This window comes from Ostrea edulis, chromosome 6, assembly GCF_947568905.1.
Source record: "Ostrea edulis chromosome 6, xbOstEdul1.1, whole genome shotgun sequence".
In the NCBI taxonomy this organism is placed as follows: Eukaryota; Metazoa; Mollusca; class Bivalvia; order Ostreida; family Ostreidae; genus Ostrea; species Ostrea edulis.
In genome coordinates, this window is record NC_079169.1 from 72,811,250 (window position 1) to 72,830,991 (window position 19,742).

The window sequence follows — 19,742 nt, forward strand, 5'->3', positions numbered from 1 at the left end:
AAAAATTCAGTTAATCATCAAATCATTATACCATATATATCACCACATTACTCCCATCACAAAAAGCATCAGTTTCATAACAATTGACAGTACATTCAAACTAACCATGGTTACTGTCAATCCCTGTACATTGTTACTGTCAATCCCTGTACATTGTTACTGTCAATCCCTGTATATTGTTACTGTCAATCCCTGTACATGGTTACTGTCAATTCCTGTACATGGTTACTGTCAATCCCTGTACATGGTTACTGTCAATCCATGTACATGGTTACTGTCAATCCCTGTACATTGTTACTGTCAATTCCTGTACATGGTTACTGTCAATCCCTGTACATGGTTACTGTCAATCCATGTACATGGTTACTGTCAATCCCTGTACATGGTTACTATCAATCCCTGTACATGGTTACTGTCAATCCCTGTACATGGTTACTGTCAATCCCTGTACATGGTTACTGTCAATCCCTGTACATGGTTACTGTCAATCCCTGTACATGGTTACTGTCAATCCCTGTACATGGTTACTGTCAATTCCTGTACATGGTTACTGTCAATCCCTGTACATGTTACTGTCAATCCATGTACATGGTTACTGTCAATCCCTGTACATGGTTACTGTCAATCCCTGTACATTGTTATTATCAATCCCTGTACATGGTTACTGTCAATCCCTGTACATGGTTACTGTCAATCCCTGTACATGGTTACTATCAATCCCTGTACATGGTTACTGTCAATCCCTGTCTATGGTTACTGTCAATCCCTGTACATGGTTACTGTCAATCCCTGTACATGGTTACTGACAATCCCTGTACATGGTTACTGACAATCCCTGTACATGGTTACTGACAATCCCTGTACATATTTGACAATCCCTGTACATGGTTACTGACAATCCCTGTACATATTTGACAATCCCTGTACATGGTTACTGACAATCCCTGTACATGGTTACTGTCAATCCCTGTACATGGTTACTGTCAATGCCTGTACATGGTTACTGACAATCCCTGTACATGGTTACTGTCAATCCCTGTACATGGTTACTGTCAATCCCTGTACATGGTTACTGACAATCCCTGTACATGGTTACTGTCAATCCCTGTACATGGTTACTGTCAATCCCTGTACATATTTGACAATCCCTGTACATATTTGACAATCCCTGTACATGGTTACTGTCAATCCCTGTACATGGTTACTGTCAATCCCTGTACATGGTTACTGTCAATCCCTGTACATGGTTACTGACAATCCCTGTACATGGTTACTGACAATCCCTGTACATGGTTACTGTCAATCCCTGTACATGGTTACTGTCAATCCCTGTACATGGTTACTGTCAATCCCTGTACATGGTTACTGACAATCCCTGTACATGGTTACTGACAATCCCTGTACATGGTTACTGACAATCCCTGTACATGGTTACTGACAATCCCTGTACATGGTTACTGACAATCCCTGTACATGGTTACTGACAATCCCTGTACATATTTGACAATCCCTGTACATATTTGACAGAGATCATGATCAAGTCTTATAGTTTACCTTTCTGATTTTTTCTGAAATTTCATGGACAGGATCTTGTCTCATAATTCCCAGAGTAAACAGGAAAAATGGCAAAAAGGTTGGTGCAAATAGTCCCTGGAAATATACAAGAGATTTGCTTCAGTTGCTGATAGTCTGAAAAGACCATACAACTGTTGGACTGCATATTTTAATGCACAATGTAATTATCATTTTGTGTTATTTATGAAATTAAGGAGTGTTGTTAAAAAAAAATTGTAATAAGATATATTTTATGAATTCAATTACCATAACACAGCTTTAGATATTGTAGATACATGTAGCTATATATTCAACACAATGGTAAATTAAAATTTGCTTTTGATGATCTTACTACCAGAAGACTTTAAATTAACCAGTACATGTACTTAAATTTGAACCATTCTTAAAGTTAGGGTGTTCAACTGAAAACTTTTGGAATATCTTAAAGATAAAACCCTTAGAGAATTAGAAAAAAAAATTATAAAGTCCAAAAAACTTGCATTTTATAGGTAAATAATTTTATTTCACTTGTCAAATGCAATTTGACATCATCAACATTCTTAACATTGTATAAACTAAGTTGCTTATGATGTTCTAAGAATGACATCACAATTTGTTTGGCTCATCTGTTTCCAACTTGTTGCTAAGGTAATATTGCTCTGTATCATATAAAATTCACATTTTCTTTAGAATTTAATTTATCCATCAAATTGTATAAAATACATTCTATTGAATTGAATTATAAGGACTGAAAGTAATTTCCACTCATTTATACGATATGGAGCAAATTAAGACAGTTATAGTGAAGTGGTAGACACACAGTTTTGATTCATTATAAATACAATTTACCAGTATATCCAAAAGTTTATAATGTTTTAAAATTACAGAGAATAAAAATTATTTCATTGTAAGCATGAATTCTTTGTAAGCATGTTCGTTGTAACCATGTTTTACTGTATTTACATTTCCATTGTTTTTGCCTTTGATATCTTTACAAATTGTAATGATAGTCATTTCTTCATGAATGTGCTACAGTTGTGAACAACGGCAATGTACAAATGAATCTTAATAAATACATGGCTATTTTAATGACTGGGAATTCCATCAAAAATGAAAGTAGGTATCTATAAAAACTAATTTTCATTTTTGAAAATACATGAGGGTATGAATTGCAATGTTTCACATTGGCATACTTTTCATGAAGAACTAACATGCTTTATGAAGTATGCTGGCGTGAAGCATTTAAATTCTTTCCCCTCATGTATTTTCAAAAATGAAATATAATTCTTTTTACGAAACTTTGTTGTTTAAATTTACATCAATACTAACTTAATTGACAGTGAAAGTCTTTTGGTCTGTAATCAATATATGCATGCATTTACAACCATGATACCTAAAGTGAGATTATTTATAAAGTGGAGCAACAAATACAAGTGGTCACATGATTTCTGGAAAATTTTCAATGTTTCTGCAATCAACACATTCCCCACCTGGACTGTGATTGGGCAGGGTGCCAAGTAATGCCAATTAATTTATGCATCAATGACATATGAACTTGAAACTCTACCACTGAAATGATATGGAAAAAAAATCTATTGGATGTCAATTATTAATGAGCTCGGTACATATACCTAATATGAAGTGTAACAACCATGTACTGAACCAGTCTGTTTGGAAAATCCCTAATTTTTATGGAGTCAAACTTTATTCATCGAGGGGGAAAAAAAAAAAAATATGCATGTTTGAGGCGACTTAATTTCATGGTTGAAGAATTCTCTTTTTTTGTAAATCAATTTGTTTTGTCTGTGAAGTATTTAAAAACATATGCACTCCTAAATATACACATATATGTTTGTACTTGCTTGAAATATGTATATACTATATTATCATGTATTGTTAATATGTAAATGTTTATTTATTGTGAAAGCAAAAAAATAAATGAATTACAAAAAAAAAAAAATTGTTTTGTTTGTGAAGTATTTAAAAACGTATAACATACAAATAGAAACCTTAGATATCACATTACTGTGATTAATACTAATATGTATATATATGTATGTATATATACATGAACAGGTAGTTGCATGCTGAGGAATAAACACTGTATCCGCATATGCATAATACATAATGCAGACATGAGGTTGTCTAGGCAACAGTAAATAGTTCATTGGTATACAGTACATGTAATACTTGATATTGTATATAGCAAATCTATGGCTTCTGATTAATTTTACTTTCTATTGTCAAAGTCCATTTTTATTTTGTTTCAAATTCACAATTTTCTGCCCATTCTATATAAGCATTATGGCTAGTTCATATTCACTGCAGTTAAAATTTGATGGTTTTGGCTTACAGTTAATTAAGTTGAATATTCAAAATTAAATCATATCGAAAATAAGGCTGTATACAGTACCCAATATCAACATGTGTATAGTTGCTGAGAGACTGGAGGAGGTGGTGGATGTCCTCCTCCTATCAATAGTATGTTACAAGAAATACCTGATCTGCTAACATCATCTTCATTGGTGCATACTTGGTTTTCCCGAATATCTTGTCTATTGAAACGTACCAGCCTCTAAACATAGGGCCCTGTAAGTAATGCGAAACAATTCCTACATTAGCGTGATAGCTTCTGGTACATATTTGTCAAATTTACTACATAAGTGGAATTTGTGTGAATATCTGCTGTGGAATAGTAAACACCTTGTATAAATACACATGTAAACAATGTTTTCATGAAAATATCTGTAATCTATGGAGAGACAGACAGACAAATCAAGTACACTCTATATATAGTGCATATACATGTATTTCCTCAAAACAATATTTAAAGTAAGTTCAAAAACCTGTAATTTTTTCAAAAATTGAAGAAAATCAAAATCCTTGCCATATGCACATCTTCAATACCCATACAAACACTGTAAAATAAGATGGTCCTCACTTGAAAATTATGGAAAGAGTTAGCAGGACAAATTATGTACCCTCCATATAACATTAATTTTCAAATAAACGGGCAAAACTTCTGCAAGCGAGGTCAAAATGGATCAACATTGCAACATGATCTAGAAACAGAAAATCTCTAACAGACAGACATACGTGCAGACATTGCTATACTATAATACATCCCATCTCTGATGGGAATATAAAAATCAACACTGACATATCAATATACATATATATCTTGCAATCATTTGTTGTAATTTTGCCATTGAAATTTCTTTTGTTTAAATATGGAAACAATGACCAAAACCTTATTTTATGGAAGTGAATAATTGTGGAGAAATTTACATAATTTTTATAAAGTTCAATTTGAGGTAACTTTTCTCACTCTCAGATATATTTTTAATTTGCTTTTGAACACATTCCAGCATATTAATCACAGTTCAGAAATAAAAAAGTTTTTACATCTTCAGTAGTTGTAAAGTAATGTAAAATATGTCACAGATGTCGTTAAAAAAAGATTGAAGAACCTATTTGTACAAAAGTGGTTCAGTGAAATGTTTAATTCGTTAAAAGGCAAAATATATAGAATTTTTAAAAGCAACTTTTGTTATGAAAAATATTTGATTCTGCCTTTGAAAATTAGAAAAAACACTTCATATAGTAAAATTCCGTATCATATGACAAATCATCACTTGCCAATAGAAACTGTAAGATGGTCTGGTATTCCTTTTAATGAAATGTTAATTGATAGTAGTATCACCAATTCAAAATATTAAGCAGACAATATTTTCCAATGTCAAGAGTGGATTGACTATGTGACCTAAAAATCAATAGGGGTAATCTACTCCTTATGCTGTACCAGTGTACCAAGTTTGGTGTCAATCAAGCAATTAATTCTTAAAATATAGGAAACAATATATTACTATATCAAGTTTAACCCTTGACCTTTGACCATGTGACTTCAAAATCAATAGGGTCATCTCCTCCTGAACATGTACCAGTGTACCAAGTTTGATGTCTGTCAAGCAAAGGGTTCTCAAGATATTGAGTGGTCAGTATATTCCTATGTTTAGTTTGACCCATGACCTTTGACCATGTGATCTCAATATCCATAGGGGTCATCTTCTCCTGAACATGTACCAGTGTAATAAGTTTGATGACTGTCAAGCAAAGGGTTCTCAAGATATTGAGCGGATAGTATATTCCTATGTCCAGTTTGACCCTTGACCTTTAACCATGTGGCCTCAAAATCAATAGGGGTCATCTTCTCCTGAACATGTACCAGTGAACCAAGTTTGATGTCTATCAAGCAAAGGGTTCTCTAGACATTGAATGGTCAGTATATTCCTATGTCCAGTTTGACCTTTGAACATGTCAATTCAAAATCAATAGAGGTCATCTACTCCTTAGGATGTACCAATGTATCAAGTTTGATGTCTGTCAAGCAGAGGGTTCTAAAGATATTGAGCAGACAATATCTTCCTATGTCCAGAGTAGATTGACCCTTGACCTTTTGACCTGAAAAACAATAGGGGACCTCTTCTACTCATAACCAACCCACATATGAAATATCATTACAATCAAGTGAATGGTTCTCAAGATATTGAGTGGACAACATGTGGTCTACCGACCGACGGACATACTGACCGACCGACAGGTGCAAAGCAATATGCCCCTCTTCTTTGAAGGGGGGCATAATAATGTTTTATGGTGATATACAATATCCAAGAAATGACATCTCAACATTTACTACCAAGTGTACTTATACACATCTTGGGTTTGACACAGCTGCTGGGATTAAGAATCCATACTGCTATATATATATACTAACCTATTGATTTTACCTGTAGTTTTATCATTAAAATCAAACCCTACCTAAAACTGAATACCTGAAAATCACTGATTCATCTTTAAATTCGGTCATGCTTAAAGTTCCACTTACACAATATAATATATACCTGCAGATCTTATTCTATTCACATTTTCACAAAATGATGTGTTCCAGTCTATGCTCCTAATTGCTAACTATCAATGTGGCATAACACATTCCCATAAATGGGTTCAACGGTTGATTGCTGTTATGAATTCTTATCGAAGTTAGAGGTAAAATACATAATTACTGCAGGCTTTTAAATGTCACTGCCCACATCATATTTAAGGGGAATTTTGGAGAATGCAATCATGATCTTCCTGGGGTGGGGGGACATCCTCAGATTATAATATATCTCAAAACAGGAATATAAATTGATTGATTACTGATTATCATCAATATTGTAAGACTGATAATTATCGAAAATAACATGAATATATAATTTAAATGATTTTTGTTGAAATTCTCATACAATTTTGTGAAGTTTTTACAACTGAATGGAAATTTTTGCCCAAGGAAGCCGGGGAAATATTCATTTGTCAAATGGGGAAAAGGCACCCTTAACAGTTAGCTAAAAGATATTCAATAAATCCCTGTACTGATACATATAATCTATTCATTTTCTTCAAGTCTAATACAGAGAGTATCTATTGTTTGATATTTCATTTCTTTAAAACGAAAGTTTCAAAGCATGTGTTCCAATACTGTCATCAATTTATAGTCAATGAATGTGGCTGCTGATTATTGCTGGGTTTATATGACTGATCCCAGTTCTTATATAGGTACCCGTCTTTAGACAGAACATATAATGGTACAGCAATGTCTGTTTTTCTGTCTATTATTTCTGCTTTTATTGTTATTTCTTGGTCACATACCATGCTTAAAACTTTGTAGGTCACTCTAGACCATAATGCAAATTTTGAGCCATTTGATCTCTCTTGCAGGAGATTAAATCCTTTATTTGAAATTTAATATTACATGGTGGTATTATATATGATATGTCCGACTAACTCCTCCCAAAGTTTTATAAAGTGATGATCTTATAATACATAGTATTTGTATGTCTGATTTTCTGCAATTTTGAGAAATTACTGTGGAATCACCATTGTTCGTGGGGGATTGATGTTCGTGGATTTTGTGGGTCACTCTTACCCACGAATTTACATGTCCTCGAACATTTTTTTAATCAAGTAGAATTATCTCTCCTAATGACATCATATCGCTTACCCATGAAATTTCGTCCCCATGAACCTGCATCATTTTGCTTACCCATGAACATTGGCTCCCACGAATTAGAAAAATGCGGTGTTATAACCAAAATGGCGATGAATTGAGTGAGTGGCGATAAATCGAGAATTAACTGTAGTTATAACATTTAGTCTAGTCACTGACAGGAAGCCTGAATTATTTGTTTGTTAACTTATGATTCTTTGGTATTTATTCAAATATTTGTTATGTTATTACACTTATATATAAATCTTATCTCAAAAGACAAATACAAGTCTGAAGAAGATTTCTTTTATTTTAGTAGTCTTTTTGTTATTGTTTAGCATCAATTATCGTGATTTTCAATGAAATGGAAATAATTCCTATGCTGACTTTAGTCTGGTCCCTTTCCCACAATTCTGTTCACATACTCTTTACATTGAATATTCACATAAAGAGTGTGCGAATGGAATTGCTGGAAGGGAACCACACTAACTTACAGTAAACTTCCTTTAAAGGTCAAATGAAATGATTCTCAAAGTTCGTTTTTCAAATATATCTAGTAAGAAAATACCATTCCTTTAATGTTTTTACAGATGATTGAAGCAAATACATACTTAAAATATAGAAAAAGTTATATTTCGTTTCAGTTGACCTTTAAATAATTGGTATTTGTTGTAACCGGAGACCGAAAGTAATCCATACATCTGTCCAAATCACAAGTATGTTTAGGTAATAACAAAATTTCAGTGGAATACCTATATCCATAATAAGAAAAAGTCCAGGAAACTATTTGACCTACTTTTAGCCCTTGAGTAGATTAAGGTGCACCAATTAAGCTGAAATTCAAACGGAATCTGTATTTCTCTGAGAGGAAGGTTGTGACTACATTTCAGGGCAATCCATAACAAACAAAAATTTGGAAAACTCTCTTATCTACTTTTAGCCCTAAAGTAGGTCAAGGTACACTAATACAGCTGAAATTGTGACTAAATTTGCTGAAATGCAACCTCACTCTTACACTTCTTGAGGGAGAAATTGTGACCAAATTTCAACGCTGGACATGAATCTGTTACGGAAGAAAGTCCAGAAAAGATGACCTCGGACGAGGTGTGAAACCAGGTATCAGGATTATCATAGGTGTAATTATGTAACAGTACCAAATGAGAGCTACTGTATAGGCCATACTACACTGTACCACAGGCAATTATATCGCTTGGGTTCAAATTTACTATCAAGGAGTAGTAAATTCGAACCCAAGAGATTATAATTGCCTGTGCACTGTACATAAAAAAGGGCTATATTACATTCGGATACTTTATATCCGAGTACAGATGAAATTTCATTGTACAAGCTTGGAGAAAACTAGTTATCATCTAGAAGCCATTTTATGTAATATACAAATTTTTGAACTTTGACCGTCTGACCTCAAAATCAACAAGAGGTACTGTGAGCAATGCTCACTAAGAATACCCCCCGCTTACCCCAATCTCCCAAAGGGTGTTGGTAATAGGTATAAACTACCTCTTTTCTGAGTGTAAAAAACAAATGGCATGACAAATCGAACCATATTGCTACTTCGATGTCCAGTGCACGTGACCTTTGACCTTTTGACCCCAAAATCGATAGGGAACATCTTCATCCCATGGGTAGTCCATATGTATGATATGGTGACTGTAGGTGGAAAGGATAACACTTTAGAGCCCGGAAACCATATTGCTACTTCGATGTCCAGTGCGTGTGACCTTTGACCTTTTGACCCCAAAATCGATAGGGAACATCTTCATCCCATGGGTAGTCCATATGTATGATATGGTGACTGTAGGTGGAAAGGATAACACTTTAGAGCCCAGAAACCATTGCGTCTACAGATGGACGGACAGACGGACAACCCGATTCCAGTATACCCCCCCCCCCCCCCACAACCTGTTGCGGGGGGTATAATAACGTTCTTCTTAAAGTAATAGGGAGTTACTGAATGAAAGGTAAGTATTTTCAGACATATAGTCGGGAAATGAAGGTGTAGACAGATGGACAGATTGACCCAAATTAATGTCCACCGCTTTTTGCTAAAAGTGAGAAACAATGAAATTGTGTACATTAGTTTCTTTGTTTGCAAGATTACCCAGCCAGAAAAGATTTTACCAGTCCAAAAATGAAATGTTATTGTACTATTACATTTGATCAATCCAAAGGAATTTTTAGTGGGAAAACCTTTGAACTGGTGGATTTCAGAAATTCTAATAGTCCATTGTGGAAGGAGGGTCAAAGGTTATGCAAACAGTTGTTAACACATTCTTGAAAAGGATTTGCTGAGTAGAGTTAAAATGGTCACCCTACGGTTAGGACGAGGCTGCTTGTTCACTCAAAATCAGAAGTACTCAAATTAAAATTGTCATGTAACATTGTATGGCTTAAGGTAGCGATTGCATGGGTCATTGAAAATTAATGAATCTATGAATTTTTTTGATTTTTAAATATTTTATAGTTGACAGTATCTGTAACCCATTATGAAAGTATCATATATGGTTTTCAAGGAAATTGTGATGTATGGTTGTCATAGTAACCTGCCGACTTTCTGTAATAAATGGTACAGGTGTTTCAAATGGTGTTTTTCATTTGTATTTTATTTTTACCTGTATATTTCTAAACATATTTTCACTTTACCCTGTGTCTGGTTATATCTGACAAGTCTTTGTTTCCATCATCTGTCATCATTACTGATTCTAAAGCGTGTGATGTATTCCAGAATAGGAAACGAAAATAGTCTCTTTTTAGATACTACAGGAATAAACCACATGATTCCTTGCAATCACTACCTTAAAAACAACATGTTCAGGTCTCACTTGAGGCTTCCATTTGGTTTGATTAAATAGAAAATCTGTTTGTTGCCACAACAAGCAACATTCCTTATTGTAAATACATTTACAACCTTATTCTCCAATTAGTCTTTTAGAGAATTCATTATAAGTTAACCAATACTTACCCCAATAAAAACACCAAAAATCAGAAACCTTCCATTTCTGACAACATCAAACTTTCCTGTTCTTTCCACTACAAGCTGTGATATGGCATCTCCAGTTGCCATGAGGGAACCTAAAAAAGAAAGATGAAGTGTTTAGTAGTCCTTTCAAATTTCAGACAAAAACAGGACAATCAGTCCACTGTAGTTGCTTTTTTCCATGAAAAACTTTAAACTTGCACTAGATGGCTCACTCTGATATCTGGGCTTTTCATCTACATGTACACTGTAAGTTGACATGGGATAATTTTAAGCTCTGTTTTGGTCCCATCCTAGCCTGACAGGCCATGGGTCATAGAATGAAAATACTAAAATCTACATGACATATGATGTTGCATGCATAGCGGTTAGAGCGTTTGCCCCACATGCGGGAGGTCTGGGTTCGAATCCCGGCAGTGACAGACTTAAGTCATTAAAACAGGTAGTGAAATTTCCATCACCTAACGCTCAGCATCAGGTGTGAATGTCACGGGTCGTCGGAGATGACCTTAAAAACGGATGTCCCGTGTCACAGTAGGTGTGGCACGCTAAAGAACCCTCACTGCTCAATGGCCATAAGTGCCAAGCAAAGGCCTAAATTTGAAGCCCTTCATCGGTCTCGGTGACATCTCCATATGAGTGAAAAATTCTCGAGAGACATTAAACAAGATACAATCAATCAAGCTGAACCTTGTGGCTATTGAGAAGATTTTTAAAGAATTTACTAACCTATTACTTAAAACTTTAAACCCATGACAATGTAGCTCCCATTTCATCTGAGGGTCACAGAGGGAACAAACTCGAATCTTCACTTCATTTTACTGATCAATACTTATCAATGAGATTTCTTTTTAAAACACTTATTTTCACCCGGGAAAGATGGCATATATGGCCTTTCATTTGAACAAACTTGGATCCCCTTCAACTAAGGATGACATGATTCATTTCAGGTTTCTTCTGAAGTCAAAAATGTGAAACGTTTACAACAGGCAGATACATGTTAAAAACATTTTTTATGAGCTTTTTATTCAGGTAACCTAATTGCACATCATCTTTAACCCTGGTCAGTGAGTGGTCCATCACATTTTATCCTTTGAGAAGTGACCTCAAACTACTATCAGGTGAAAATGCCTTCATCAGTAGAGGTCAAATCAATTTGATTACCAATGATTTGATACAACAACATGTAATTTGGTCAAGTACCTCACCAGTTCCAGACGATTGTCTAATAAATGCATTTCCTCCTGTCCCACCACCTTTGGTGTATTGGTCTCAAACCAACAGGAAAAATGTTTACTATATCGGGTTCAATTCCTTAGTTCATTCTTCTATTATTACAATAACAATGGGGTGCTTACTAAATTGCATGTGAAAATATCTTTGCAAGTAAAAATAACTTTGCAAGTAAAAACAATGAAAAATATACGTTGTTCAGAAAAAGTGGGGTCGAGACACCCTGATTCTACATGCCTGATATATGCATAATAAAACACAAGACCTGACACTGAATTTCAATCTTAAATTTCATAGATTTTATCAATTCAAAATAAACTTGTGTATATACAAGCGGAGGAGTACATGTACAACCTGCTACCCAACGCCTCTTCAATTAAAGCATGTCAATATCTGCGGTTCCCATTTTTCTCCCTGATTTGGGTCAAGAACTTATGCTACAGTACATGTACGGCCTGGGTCTTTGGTATTGTACTGCACTGTACATAGCCTACACGTGATGCCCATAGATGTAAAACTGAAGCAAAATACACTTACCGGTTGTAGCTGACATCGTGAATAGTGGATGCTTCTCCAAAATTCGGAGATAACCCCGTAGCAAATTTGCCATTTTCTCATTCAAAAAGTGCTGTTTACGTATAACCGAATATGAATTTTTCCATCACGTAACAGAGCGGCTGCTTCCCAAGCAACTGTGAAAGTGGGTTATCTACCTTTGATTATAAGCGCTCCTGGTGATAGTGATGGAAGTCAAGGACAGATAATCCAGTGACTAGTTAGGCTAGCGGAATGGCATGTGAAGGTATCACACCGGTAATTATTTTCACTATATATTACTATAGAGGGAAAAAAAATCATTAAAAATCAGTTTACAGAATTGATGCCGAATAACGCAGTCAGAAACGTTCTATGTTACCTATCTCGTCTGCCGACACTTGACCAGAAAAACACCACCCTACGCGGCACTTTCGAAAATAAATTAACGGGACTACCCTCAAATCCACGTGTTTCACATCAATCTCTCACCAGAGGGCGTATTACGCTTCGCTACAAGAGAGGTTTTAAAAAAGGTGTATCATGTGTACATTAAAAATTAATGTACACATGATACACCTTTTTTAAAACCTCTAAAAAAGCGGATTTTGGTGGTGGATTTTATTTATATAATTCATTATTCGGACACAAATCATGCAAAACTTCAATTTATTATTCGGGAACAAATAATACAAAACTTCAATATCTGACAACCGAGCCCCTGTGACCTGTAGGTGTCCAATAAGTTGACAATTGCTGTCCATTATTTTTAAGAATGGACAGATACTGTCCGTTCTTTAAAATAATGGACAGTAATTGGCAACTTAATGGACAGTGCACAGGTGCTTGTTTCATAAACTTGGCAGGTTATACTATATAATAACGTGTTATTATATAGTATAACTTGCCATGTTTATGAAACAAGCGCCTGTGGGACAGTGCCAGATATTTACCCAATAACTTTATTAGACGTCTTCAGGTAGGCTGAAAATAAGAGAAAGACAATATGTTTGTTAAAGAGATACAAATTTAATTTCAAATTCCCTACAAGTGAGAATCGACACAGATATCGGAAAATTCACTGAAACACTTAAAAAAACCCACGATACATTGTATTTCTCCTTAGTAGAATTCTCTGCTTCAACTCGTAAGATTCACAATCTTTTATTTCTATTGGCCATTATTATATCGCATCAAAACTTAAATTTGAAGGACAATTATTCCCATTCTGTATTTGAATTTCGCTGGATCCAGAGGCACATTCCGAAACTTCTTCACAACGCTTTTTCTTATCTTTTCTTTATTAGCATATCCTAATTCTGAATAATTATTTCCGCTTTCATATTATATGTGATTTCATTTCACAAGATGAGCGTAATGGGTTCTTTTGGCTGGCATTAATTATTTCCTCATACAAATATTCGAAAACACAATGCTTTTCAGATCAAAATTTGGCTCCATAACTTTCTCACCCTCCATATCCAGAAAATAAAACTCATTAAGATATAATATTCGCAGTACTTTCATTAAAATTTGATTGTGGAATGAAAATGCTCTCCCCATCAGAGGACGACATGTTGATATGGCTCAGTACTACAGAGTGAGTGAATATAAAACCTGCAGTACAAGACTACTTACCTGACACTGTCCAATAAGTGAACAAAAAAACCCCAAAAACCCCAGACTTCTACGCAAGACTGGTTATATTGTCAGACTATTCAAAAATAGCTTTATTCATAATTATCATTGTCAATGGGTTTACCTACATGTAGCCTGAGACTGTCCATTCTGAGAACAAAAGATGTAATGTTTTAAGTAGGATATAGACCTCAAACTGTCCATTCTGTGAGAGAAAGAACTATTTTTAAATGGCCCATGTGACCCCTTTTAAGGGTTCTATGTTTGACTTTGTTGTTCTATATTCCTTTATCAGTTTTGTTCCACTAGATCACCCATATTCAATAATTTCTAGAAAGGTCTGAAATAGTCCTAGGGGTTCCCTATCTTGCCTGCATTTTTTTTAATGACGCCTTTGATTCGTATATTACGCCTTTAAAAATATTTTTTTAAATGATCCATTGGGCATTCGTAGTTTAAAATTGATAATGGACGTAAATAATTCTTCTACGACCGAAAATGTACACGAATAGAAATGAATCTTTGAAAATTATGCAATAAATAGATAATGGACAGGCACTGGAGGTTATGAAACCTTTTTGAGCACGTTTCCATAATACTTAAACTCGAACTCTGTGCTCTTAATCGTTCTCATACTCAAAAGTGAAGGTTATAAAACTTTTATAAAATGATACTCAAGTAGAAGTCTACCATTGATTTTGGTTTTCAAGGGGGGGGGGGGGGGGGGACTACCCTCAAAATGCGTTATTTATACCCCTTTTTAATCAAAATTTCCCGACCCACGGAACCCTCCCTCTAGATTCGCCACTCAATATTCGCGGATTTTAAAAGTTAGGTTACATCGCAGAAAGTAGGCCAAAAGTATCTTCATTCCTTAAATAAACTGAATTATATAAGCTGAATGCATATTAAGTGAAAAATTTAAAATGAATCTAGATTAATGATAAATTGGACAGTGCTTTATAATAAACAATTACACATTTTCCCCACATTATATAAATGAACATTTGATAGTTTTAATGTACACTTTTATTTGTGAACAAACAGTAGAAAAGGTATACAGAGAGGGACGTTAAACAAGATACAATCAATCAATAGTTTCAACATTCATCATACATTTATTCAATTTTAAGGGAGAGGGGAGGGGGGGGGGGGTGAAAACTGTGAATTTAGTTTTTTTTTGTTAAACACTGAACTTTTAATCTCGCTCCTTTAAAGTCGTCAATTAGTTGGATAAATTACATTAGTTTTATCATTGGGAAGAGGGGGGTATGTACATAAGATCTTTATATCCACGCTTCAGGGTTCTTATTCACAGAATATCTTACGACTAAGATCAAAATTTATGAACACTGTAATATTCTTAATTTTCATTTCTTGTAGATTTTTTAAAATTAATATGTAAAGTACATCCATGGTTTATAAAACTTTAATACGTACTTACGGCCTTGTGATCGGAATTTGAGTATCAGACAGAATTATTTTTTTCAGCTTAGTCGTAAGATGTTTTGTGAATAAGGGCCCATGTGCCTGTGGTTTCTACAAAATTTGGAGATCACAAATCAATATTTGAAATGAAAACTAACCGCTCTTGCATTTTACAATTCAATGAACTATGATATCAATTTTACATTAATTAGACAAATTCTTAAAAGAAGGTGTACTTGGGCATGACGTTTCATTATCAATGACTATGAAAAAAAATCAGATTATCGCTACTCCGAAATACTTTTGTCATGATTCAACCAAATACTTCATTCTAAGTATATTTCCCAAAATTGTTTGCCACAAACTTACTAGAATTGTTTGCTGCGAACATTTGCCAGAACTGTTTGCAACAATTACCAGAACTGTTTGCCACAAAGTTCATTTGCATGGCAATAATGAATTTACAGTTTTATAACCTCCAGGCCTGGATATAGGGAGATATGCCTGCCTTTATTGTTCCCATTTTGTCCTCTGTCATTTGCCTTGGCTTTCGTAGGCGAAAAATCGGACCGAGCCTGTCAAATCATCTTCCGCAGAATCTACGTACATAATCTCTTGAAAAAAATATCAAAATATGTAATGAGAGAATGAATGGGTTGATTTATCTAATAAATGAATCCAGGTGAGCTGATGATGATTATTCGGTATATAAAAACATTGTTCAGCTTAACGTAGTTCCACCCTCTTGTGACGTCATAAGATTTCGTAAAGTCAATAATTTAATAAGATTTATACATGACAGAAACATAACATTTGTTGGAGTCTTTTTCAATTGTTATTGTAAAAAATCTTGTTAATCATATATTTCAAAAGTCTAAGTTATATGTGAATAATCAATTTTTGAATCTAAGGGCAATAACCCTGTTTTCATTAAAATTTAATCCATTATGTGATAGATTTCCTTTATTTTTCACAAACATTTTGTATATTTTTTAAAGAAACTGTTTCATGAAATTGTTATGAATACTATTTTATCGTTTCAACCAGTTTTTTTTGATAATGCTGCTTAAGGAAAATTGCAATTTTCTGACGTAGATACAGGTATATGTGTGCTAATTGATAAAAAGAATTATTAATACCGCAACATACTTATTTTATCATATCTATTTGCTACTAAGATATATCATTTGAAGAATCAACAATCAAATATAAGATTCAATCTATACTTCTAGAGGGGTGGAATTACCTTAAAATTGTTAGCCAATTTGCACTACGAATAGTCCCCAACAATTAACATACCTAGGATGACCAATGAAGGCTAATCTATGTGATTAGAAACCCCCTCCAAACCACGTTATGTAAATATTTTGGCAGTATTTATATTTGGCGGCTTTACAATTGTTGACCCGCGTCAACTCAGGAACTTGTAGCGTGAATTTATTATCGCACCAGATTTTAGGAAAACATAAAGTGTTACATGTACATCAAAGTTTGGTGATAAATACATGATACAAGTTTAATGATTGGTCAAACTAAACTTAATTGAAAATACATTGTATACCATGTCAAGTATAAGTGAAGACAAACACATTTCTAGCGGAATAATGAAATAATGATTATGATAAGGCTGGCTAAATTATCTAATCTGCATCAGCATAAACATGATCACTCCTTGTGCTGGCTGTTAACTCCAAGCTTTCGACAAAAAGTCCTCGATATATATGTTCTGTTTCATTTGTTTGGGTACTCAATTCGTACGATGAATCTCGCGAGATATTGGCGTGAGTTGGGACTGGGGAGGTATACACTGAAGACGGAGCAGCTGAAGCTCTTCTGAAATCGCTTTGTTTTTTCACGGTAAACTCCGGTTCTCCATATTCGCATGTTGTCGATTCGTAGAAGTCTTCTTTCATATTTTTTAAACTGGGAAGAGCCATTTGTCTTGTCGTTCGTTTGTTGTTTCGATGATCAAGTGCTGATGAGGACGGTAATTCATTCTCTTGGACTGATTTACTCCGATTCCTGATAGGAAAAAAAAAAGAAGAATTCGTTATATCTGTAAGTTTATTAGGCGGACGGACAGGTGTTTTATGAGGGGTACCTATAAAGTGCGAAACGAAACAAAATCTACCGAAACGAAACCCACCGAAACGAAACGAAACCTACCGAAACGAAACGAAACAGATTGTATAACCGAACTCTTTTAATCAAAATGATTAAAATGGTATCTTAGGCCCCAGTGAAAGTTACCACATATAGATAAAATTCGCCTCCCCTTTGATGTAGGTTTTCGGCGTTTTAAAGGTTGGAAGGTGGAGGGGGGGGGGGGGGGTAAGCACAAAGAACATATCCGAAGTTAATAAATACCACGTGCAATTAGTTTCGGATCCATAAATTTCAGAACGGAGAGTTACAGTCTCACAAGTCAGAGGTCTGGAGAGACACACTAAACGAGAGGTGGGGTCGCCGGCGTTGGATCCGCCTTTGGGCATAGATACATGTTTCAGTATTTTTTGCTCTAGAGACAAATCTATGTATTTATGTGAATATTGTGTATTTATATGTAGTATATCAAACGGTGGATTCTGAATATGTCCTCCCGTTCTCTTTGTAATTTCTGCTTCCCTTGTTCATATGTATAAGCCTTTTGATTTTACAAAATGCTGACCTCCTCCTGATATTATTGCATAAAAAATTCCGTTTTCCGTCCCGTTTTCAATTCCCCTGTCTTAGCAACACCCCAGATGTATAGTTATCTTTAGATTCACTACATATCAATAATAATTTTTAATAATACATGTATTTGTATCTTACCGAATTGCATTCATATAATATGGTATACTATTTAATTTTTTCCATTATTGAAAGTACTCGCACCTCAGCAGTTAGAGATCAAATAAGAGGTTAATACCTCTTTCTACTTTCAACTTTCTCAGACACCAGCTTCTTCAAAAAATGTATCTATGCCCAAAGGTGGATCCAACGCCAGCGACCCCAGACCTCTGAGACTGTAACCCTCCGGTCTGAAATTTATGGATCCAAAACTAATTGCACATGGTATTTAATCAACTTCGGATATGTACTTTGTGCTTACTCATCCTCCCCCTCCAACTTTTAAAACTTTGTATCAGTCAAGCCGAAAGCCCATATCAAAGGGGAGGTGAATTTTATTTATATGTGGTAACTTTCACAGAGGCCCAAAATACCATTTTTAATTATTATAATTAAAAGAGTTCGGTTATACAATCTGTTTCGTTTTGGTAGGTTTCGTTTCGTTTCGATGGGTTTCGTTTCGGTAGATTTCGTTTCGATTTCGTTTCGCACTTTACAGGTACCCGTTTTATAAGTTGTGGTGGGCAAACAAGGCAGTTTATTGTAAGATGTTGGAATTGACTTACCTTGTGAAGTACACACACACAGAAACACCCAATGGGACCACAATAGCGAGAAATAATCCAAACAGTAACATTTATGCTAGAGAAAAAAAAGTTTCAGATCAGAGGTATGTCCAATACAAGTACGGAAAGGACAGAAGAAGTGGGAAATTATTGAGGTTTTAGAAATTCTTTTATTCTAATAATAAAAGTAATGTTAGCATAACTCTATAATCATTTAATCAGAGAAAACACCCGGAAATATTAAAAGAACAAGAGTAGACCTACGTACAGATTAAAAATATTACCTGAGATATAAGACAATGTAGTTTACATTGCTAAGTATGGTTGTCCGTTTCACTGGATGACGTTAGAAATGATGTAGTTCACGATGATACAAATCCTCGCTGAATGATAATACTGATTATTACATACCTATTTGTAATTGATAAGATATACCTGGCCTAATTATGTACTGCCTCAATTGGGGGAAATTAATATTTTTGTTTCCTCGGGTTGGATAGTGTGTCCGGTTTACGATTTTATTTCATTTACATATTTATTTATTATTATTTTAATTTCTTATCTTTGAATATACAGAACATGTATATATTCAAACTTTTTTAAAGCATCAACAGATTTTACAAGTTTTACCTGGGTAATGCACTGGATTGAATAGAGGGCGGGGTGACAATGGTCGTGCTTATCATTCTTTTATGTGAATTGGAAGTTTTATGAATATTGCAATCCTGAATGAAGCAGGAAGTTAATTTTATTAAGTGCAGTAAAATGATATCAATCAGCAGATAAGATTAAGGCACAATATAGAAGGACGACGGCGGGTAATTACCGATTCCATACAGTAGTGGTGATAGGCTTGTGCAACATGTAATCCCAGTTACGATCATAAAGTACCCATCACGATGTTGTTTCTAGAGTATTTATGCACATATATATATAT

At 34.6% G+C, this 19,742-nt stretch overlaps 1 protein-coding gene and 1 long non-coding RNA gene across 6 annotated transcripts in view; both read right to left on the bottom strand.

The window, feature by feature from the left end:
- Positions 1-12,783, bottom strand: part of LOC125646110 (protein Mpv17-like) — a 30,055-nt gene extending 17,272 nt beyond the window's left edge. For 2 of the 5 annotated variants that reach the window (XM_048872261.2, XM_048872260.2), the window contains exons 1-4: positions 12,345-12,712; positions 10,560-10,669; positions 4,054-4,143; positions 1,555-1,650 (exon numbers count right to left, since the gene is read on the bottom strand). In XM_048872261.2, the coding sequence (XP_048728218.1) occupies positions 1,555-1,650; positions 4,054-4,143; positions 10,560-10,669; positions 12,345-12,417 (369 nt within the window). In that variant the 5' untranslated portion in view covers positions 12,418-12,712. Of the gene's footprint in view, positions 1-1,554; positions 1,651-4,053; positions 4,144-10,559; positions 10,670-12,161; positions 12,296-12,344 lie in introns of those variants that run through there. The other 3 variants (XM_048872258.2, XM_048872262.2, XM_048872259.2) reach the window with 3 other exon arrangements.
- A 3,392-nt stretch (positions 12,784-16,175) lies between these two features.
- LOC125647543 (uncharacterized) lies at positions 16,176-19,308 on the bottom strand. Its single transcript, XR_008796011.1, has 3 exons — positions 19,090-19,308; positions 18,806-18,881; positions 16,176-17,429 (listed from the first exon to the last, which is right to left on the bottom strand). It is a non-coding gene; the product is annotated as an uncharacterized LOC125647543 (long non-coding RNA).
- Positions 19,309-19,742: the final 434 nt, after the last annotated feature.